The 8,058-nt window shown below is 41.3% G+C and overlaps 1 protein-coding gene across 1 annotated transcript; it reads right to left on the minus strand.

Annotated features, from left to right (window-relative positions):
- Window positions 1-1,319: 1,319 nt before the first annotated feature.
- On the minus strand, window positions 1,320-3,138 carry LOC130562721 (tyrosine-protein kinase receptor UFO-like). Its single transcript, XM_057347935.1, has 4 exons — window positions 3,108-3,138; window positions 1,744-1,951; window positions 1,525-1,625; window positions 1,320-1,375 (listed from the first exon to the last, which is right to left on the minus strand). Exons 1-4 carry the CDS (start codon window positions 3,112-3,114, stop codon window positions 1,320-1,322), a joined length of 372 nt encoding a protein of 123 aa, XP_057203918.1. The 5' UTR covers window positions 3,115-3,138.
- Between the last annotated feature and the right edge of the window lie 4,920 nt (window positions 3,139-8,058).

The raw sequence follows: 8,058 nt of genomic DNA on the forward strand, positions 1-8,058 counted from the left end.
TTTAAGCACTTATCCTCCTTAAAATGTCATGGAATTTGACACAGCCAACACTGCTGATGTCCTTTAACCGTGTGCAAAAGTTGAGAAATGAGCGTGGCAGGGGAATCTGTAGCGCCACTTTTGAACTTAAATGGTGCGGTTAGTTTTCCCTACAGTTACCAAACTTATACATATATTGATATAACTAAACCGAACAACTTTCAAAATTACACCCATTAGCTCTGCTTAACAGGAAGTCAGCTGTTAGATTTAAGGTGGATTTTGCACGTAGTAAACTTTTAAATACTCCACTCTGGGGATTTTCATCCAATTGTCTCTTAATTTAGTGAACATGATGCCAAGACATTGAAGATGCTAAATTGCGAATGGATATTTGATATCTTGAACAGTGTCGCTATAGCAAGGCAATAAATTGATGGTAAAATCATGGAAACAGGATGTGCTCATATCGACTGCATACATTGAGTGATTTTTCAGACTTGCGCTGTATGTTTTGTCATGGGGTCTGATCACATTAATGTAGCTATGGTGAGCCCCTGGGTACAGCGCCACCAACTGGCGGCTCACAACGGACTTCAAAATCGTCTACTGATATCTACCTAAGTCAATCCAGTCTCATGCCGAGATCACACAAAACTTTTAGTTCCATTGACTTCCATTCATACACATGCGAAGGCGTCAGACAGGAATTGCAAGCCCGTCCAAAAATATTCAGCATTTCGCTTCGTAGCAATGTTCAAGTTTGGTGAACTCTGACCTGCGAATGTGTGGCAATGCGTCAAACTTTAATACTATATTTGGGTTTCTTGAGAATCTTGATATTCTTAGAATGTCATGAATTTTGGTTGGGGCATGGCCGTCATGGTGATAATGAAAAGTTTTTATATAGGCAAAATTTATATTGAAACATTTAAAAGAAATATCAGTGGGAAGTGAAACTTAATCTCCTCGGCCCTGTCACATTTTTGACTGTCAGTGTCTGACAGTACCTTATGCTCATCTGACTCGTCTGTCTGATAGTAGTGGCTTATCTGACGTTTTTTGTTCAAATATGACGGTGTGTTTTTTTGTACTGGTGTGGAGCAGGGCAAGCATTTTTAATCCATTCCTATGAACTTGAGCTTGGCTCACATGGCGCTTGCGGAGCAGAGGAGCAGAGTGAAGCCCGACATCACTGTGGGCTTTCAAAGCCAATGGATATAAATTTCCATGGTGCAATTATCCTTTTTATTTTTTGCATTTCCAGGGAATTTAACCCATGATCCTGTGTTACCAGTGCCTTGTTTTACTCTAGGGCTATAGGAATGCTTATTAATTGACTATACCCTACAATCTGACAAGCACCACTTATAAAGGCCCACAAAAACTGCACAGTCTGTTTCACAAAAAAAGAAGGTAATATGGGATTGGAACAACATGGGGGTGAAACAATTATCATTTGTATGTCAAATATTCCTGTTTAAATTTGAATAAAACAATAGTATACCGGCTTACGTACTGAAAACACTAAAAAGTGATCCATACCTTCTAGTTTGATATGTCCCTCAATAGATAATGAATCCTCTAAAACAGAATATGCAGCACATTGATAGGCACCCATGTCTGAGAGCTGTACCTCATCAATCCTGTAAGCAGAAAGTAGAAAGTAATAATAAGATAATAATAAAAGTTACGATGGAAAAGGCTATTACTCAATATACTGAAACATTTTAAGTAACTTTCCCCGTCAGTGTGATAATTTACCTGAGCTCACTGATAACCAGCCAGTTGTTGTCATCGTCAGGCACCTGCATCTGATTGGTGTCACCAAACTCCAGCGGCTGTCCATTCCTCAGCCAGAGCACATCCAGGGGCCCCTGGTCAATGCTCTCCCCCCGCATGGTACACTGAAGCACCACTGGCTTCCCAAGAGAGGAGGTCACATTCCTTGGGCTCTCCACAAAGTGTAGTCCTGCACAGCACAGAAAATTGATGGAAAAGTCATTAACTGTAAAGTCAAGTCTTCCCCTTTAGCTTCCATTTATAACTGCTTGACTGTTTTTTCATGAAGAACATTTTATACGTCCACATAGCACTGGTGCTACATCGGTTGAACGTTTTGAATTCACTCACTCATTCACTCAGTCACTATTCCCTTTATAGCAAATTCTAAATAGTCCACTATATGTGGAAGACGTAATTGAAAATCAGTGAACGATTTCGGAGACTGACATACAGAATATAGCCTGCATCGTACAGTCGGGGACATTAGTCAAAACGCTTAGATTATGTTATGCCTGTATGGCTTTATGGATTGTAAAATGTTAAAAGGGGACATCATCTAGAAAATTCACGTTTATAAGGTGATTAAACACTAATATGTTTCCGTAGTGTGTGTAAAAACAAGCCTATAATAGTAAAAATGGACTCGCTCCTTTTTTTATAATCCACATAAACCAGAAGTAGTCTCTGCCAACAAGTGGTTTCACATTCTCCTTTATATTGACGTCATTGAAGGAAAATGTCTCCGGTTACTGTCGTAACCTCGGATCCCTGAGAAGCTGGAACGAGACATTGCGGATAGTTTCACTATGGGAACTCTTCCCTTCTCCACTTTCTTGAAGTCTTATTGGATAACGCCAGTAAAAAAACTAGCCAATTGTCACAAGACATGCAACAGTATGCAAATACTGACTAACCCCCCTGGCAGTATAAATACGGTGCATAGCGACAATACCTCAGAATCTATGAGAGAACGCCTGCATGGCTGAGCAGCAATGTCTCGTTCCCACTTCTCAGGGAACCGATGTTATGACAGTAACCGGAGATGTTTTCCTTCAATGACGTCAACAAATGGGAACGGTATACAATCCTGCTGTGAGAGTAGCAAGATCAGGCTGAGACAGACCAATGAACTTCCAGTTCAGGCTCATGCTAAATTTGCATATCCAAGCCAAAGAAATGAGCGGGCTTCACTATAACAGGGCAGGTACCACAACAGAAAGAGCCAGCACGGAATCCTTAAAGGGTTCAAATGACACGGCTAAAACAAATATTATCGTTTGTTTTAGATGTAATGCAATGTGTATACACTATTTAATGTAAAAAAAACTGTATTTTCCACATACCGTGCATGTTTGTATCTCCTCTTTGCCCTGCCTCTCTGAAACGCGCAGATTTTTTACAAAGCTCATCACTCTGAAAAGCGAGGTGTGCTATGATTGGCAAGTTAACCAGTGCATAGTGATTGGTCGAATACTGCAAGCGTGAGACGGAAATGTAACACCTCTTACCATATTCGGAACTTCAGGTTCCCAAGCAATTGTACTGATAAAATGTCACTTTCCTTATCAATTCAAGCCCGAATCTGATCTGGAAAATGAAGATGATCAAGCCGATATAACAACTTTGCGAGCGCGACTTAAGCAGGATGTAAAGGATTGGTAAGGTTTTTAAAAAATATATTATGTTAAATAGTTAAAAACTATAGCTAATGTCGTGGCGAAAAGTTGATCAGCCAATGTTGAAAGAATTCACGAAGACCAGAGAGCCAGGTTTCAAGAAGTTTCAATCTTTATTTGCTCTAGCAAGCAAAGTGAGACATACAGAGTTCATCTGAAGATGCCCAACAATTACACTTCTGACTCCATCTTTTATACACTGTTCTCAAGTCGTTATCACAGTTTAAACCAATCATATTTACCTAACATCATCTTCTCCCAATCAGGTTCTACATGACATCACTTATTTTTGTTTGCCCATCCTCTTTTGACTTTCCACAGTTATATATCAAACTGTTTTCGTTAACTTTGAACTGTGGCGAAACCTTTTAAAGGATTAAAAAATATATGTACATACATCCATCTTTAAAATATGGATGTATGTCATTTTGTCAGTTGCTACTGTATGACAGACAAACACATCCATCTCTGAAATGCGAATGTATGTCATATTGTCATTTACTACCNTATTTCTTTTTCTTTTGATACAGGTTATTTACGTTACCTGGGCAGTTAGAAAGTTTGTTTGTTTTGTTGGCCTTGCCCTCTCCTGAATAAATACTTCCTTTTTGTTATTCTCTTTTGTTTGCAAAATAAAAATATATTATTTTGCACAATCTGGTGTTTGGTGCTTTCTGGATCAGGCGATTGAAGTGACCGTCAGTCTAACAATTTTGTTACAACCTCGTTTTACCCCTGGACGTTATCGGGGCTCGTAACAATATTAAACATGAAAGTTAATATTTGCCCATTTATCTATTTTGTGCACACTGTTTTTCCTTTAACATTTAAAATGAAACATTTAACACTAACAAGTGTTTCGATTTACTGAAAAAGACAAATAATTGAAAAACAACACATAATTAATAAAAATCCTCTCGAAATGCAGTCTTACGCAAAAGCCTGCAAACACAAAATTATTTCATGTAGTTCCATTTTGAATGGATTAAGATATATGACTGAACATGAAAGAGATTATGTATGTGTCAAAATTTCTTTAGTACTGTTTTAAATAAGTACCAAAATTCATTTTTTCATGCGTGCCACTATATTGGGAGAAATTAATTTGATGGTAATTTGTTTCACATTGTTTCCAAACAAAAAATAATGAGGACAAGTTTATCAGTGCCAATTATAGAAAATTTATATTGCAATGTCCCAATAACAGGGAGTTACCCAAATAATTGTCATATTTCAGACATGTAGAATTAGGCCAGAGAAACTAGTTATGAGCACTTTGAAATGAGCATTTCTTTAACATAATGAACCACATTAACCTAAGGACACTTTACCGTAAAAGCCACAAAGAGACACACAGCTGAACACCCCACATCTCACTTCTTAAGCTTAAAAACAGGCTCCTTCCCTTCGTTTCAGTTGAATATACTGTATATCAGAAACAGATATATACTATTACATATTACTATGACTGATCATATTACATATCTAATAAGAGCTGATTTACAATTTGGTTATTTATTTCTCTTCACAAGTATTGCATTTAGAAAGAAAAAAAAACAAAAACATACCCTTGTTTTTCCCCTTCTTTTTCTATTTCTCCCCCAAAAACTGTTTTTTCGTTTCTTTTTCCGGCTGTTCTATGTATTCTATCGTACGACCAAATGGAAAAACATTTTTTGTCAAACTTCTGTTTAAATGTATGCAAAGGCAAGACTGCTCTTTTGTTAAGCAAAATTCTTTCTAAAGAACCTTCAAGTTCAAATGGGTCATGATCCTGGTCCCTCCTTGTCAGGTGTTTTCTAGGTTTTGTGGACATGACACTACCATGTCTTTTGTGCTTGTTGTACCATTGTTTTTTTTCATAGTGCCATGTGCTCTCCTGGGGCCTGTTTCAGAAAGGAGGTTAGTGAAAACTCTAAGTATATTAACCCTGAAATGAGGGAAACTCTGGGTTTTCTGTTGCAAAGTATGTCAAACCCTAGAATGCGGGGTAACTCAAGCTCGTTTCTAAAAGAGAGGTAACTTATACTCAGAGTCAGTAACGATAGTAACTTACTCTGTGAACCTAACCTAGTAGGGAGCAGGTTTTCATTAGTAATCCCAGAGTTTCTTTCGAGCTCCTCTTAATTTTAAAGCGCAAGTGGTGTGCTTCATTCATTAATACAGTCATTTATGGCACACATTTTGATCACACGGGCACAATCTCAGTGACTCAAATGTCATGTGTGCTTTAGTAGAGGATTCATGAAGAGGCTGCATTAATTCATAGGGATGTACTTTGATTTCAGGAGAGCAATTTAGGACCCGAGTGGAATTTTGTCATTTCTGTGCATTTTTAAACAAAGCAAAGGCACTGAAAAATATTATGTCCAAGTTGTTTTTAGTTAAGACAACCGGATTCCTCACAGGAATTCATAACTGTTTTACGAGATGGCTAATTCATATAAATTCGTACAATGTTGTAACGGTTTCAGCACCACCGGCCACGCCCCCCATGTCGTCACCGCCAGCTCGCTTCACCCGTTCCCTCTCCCCGGAGTTTTGAACTCAATTTCCCAGCATGCACCACACATCCACCATTTTTGATTAGTCCACACCTGCATCACATCATCAGGACTCTATTTAAGTTTGCACCTTTTTGTTCTTCACGGTTCAGTCTTGTTGTCTTCAAAGCAATTCTCAACCCCGATAAGTATACCTACCTGTTTTTGAAAGACTTACCTGTTTTTTGGATATACCTGTTTTTGAATACTTACCTGTTTTTGGAGATTTACTTGTTTTTTGAATACTTACCTGTTTTTGGATATTCCTGTTTTTGCATACTTACCTGTTTTTGGATACTTACCTGTTTTTGGATACTTACCTGTTTTTGGATACTTACCTGTTTTTGGATACTTACCTGTTTTTGGATACTTGCCTGTTTTTGGATACTTACCTGTTTTTGGATACTTGCCTGTTTTTGGATATACCTGTTTTTGAAATAAACTCCTTTTCCTTATCTACCTCAGTGGTGTGCTCTCCGTCTACCAGAACCCTGACAGTAGACTGAACCTAAAACACCATGACCACACCACAGACTTCTCCCGGTCCTTCACCTCCAGCTCCCTCTGATCCCCTCTCTGAACTGGTCACCATACTCCGGAACCAACCCACACCTGCAATCTTTCTGTCTAACCCACCATCGGCGTCTAGTCCCATGGACCTACCCAACCGATATACTGGCTCCGTGGAGGAGTGTAGCGGGTTCTGTCTCCAATGTGAGCTCTACATACAGTTGCACCCCGGTCAATTCTCCACGGACAAATCCAAAGTAGCCTTCATCATCTCTCTCCTGAGCGGTAAGGCCCTGAACTGGGCATACGGGATTTGGCAGGCCGGAGGACCACTTACCACTAATATGAAGTCTTTTCTTGAGCACTTTAAAGGGGTCTTTGGCCAAGCAGTGGATACTCTTTCAGTGCACGATCTACTGCTGAGGCTTCGACAAGGACGCCATTCAGTGGCGGATTATGCCCTCCAGTTCCGCACCCTTGCGGCGACCAGTGGATGGAATGAGCCGGCGCTTGTCTCGGTCTACAGCCAAGGGCTACAGAACTCGATCCGATTACACATGGCCATCTACGATGACTCGGTCGGTCTGGAGGCTCTCATACAACGATCCATTAGTATCGCCCAACGTCTGTCAGCCTGTTCGCCATCATCACCCGGTACATTTCCTCCACGGGTTACGACCTCTGCTTCTCGGACTTCTTCAGAACCAGAACCCATGGATGTGGATCGTTTTCGACTATGTCCTGAGGAACGTACACGGAGGCGGAACCTTAACCTTTGTCTGTACTGTGGAGGGTCAGGTCATCGCCTAGCCGTCTGCCCCGTCCGTCCGGCTCGACCAGCGGTGAGTTCTATCCATACACCGGCCTCCTTACCTCACCTAGCTCTTACCCAAGTGGTCATTATTGCACCTAACTTCTCTGTTCCAGTCCACGCCCTGATTGACTCTGGAGCCGCCGGGAACTTCATTTCTCTGAATCTTCTTAATCAGTTGGGCTTCCCGCGCCTAAGGAACGGGAGGACCATGTTTGTGCAAGACATCCTAGGAAAACCGCTGGGCCGAGGTCGGATCACACACCATTCCCCACCCATCACCCTTCACATCTCTCCCAGGCATACGGAGAAGATCTCCTTCTGGGTACTGGAGGGGTCCACCTCCGAAATCGTTCTGGGAAGACCCTGGCTGATGGAACGTCAACCTATCGTGGACTGGCGCACTGGCATCATATCCGGATGGGCGGGTCGCACCGCCAACACCAGGGTCCCAATCAAGGAGGAACCTCTCCTAAAACCGGTACTACCCATCCTAGCCACTACCGTCGAGAGTCCTGAGGTCCTCAACTCCGGGGAGTTTCCCATAGATTATCGGTCGTTCCAAGACGTCTTCTCCAAGCTGAGGGCTACGGAGCTTCCTCCTCACCGGCCATGGGACTGCGCCATTGAGCTGCTGCCTGGGGCCACAATGCCCAAAGGAAAGATCTATTCTTTGTCCATCCCGGAGCAGAAGGCCATGGAGGAGTATATCGAGGAGGCAGTACGACAAGGTTTCATCCGACCGTCTGTCTCC

This window comes from Triplophysa rosa, linkage group LG1 (genome assembly GCF_024868665.1).
Source record: "Triplophysa rosa linkage group LG1, Trosa_1v2, whole genome shotgun sequence".
Lineage (NCBI taxonomy): Eukaryota > Metazoa > Chordata > Actinopteri > Cypriniformes > Nemacheilidae > Triplophysa > Triplophysa rosa.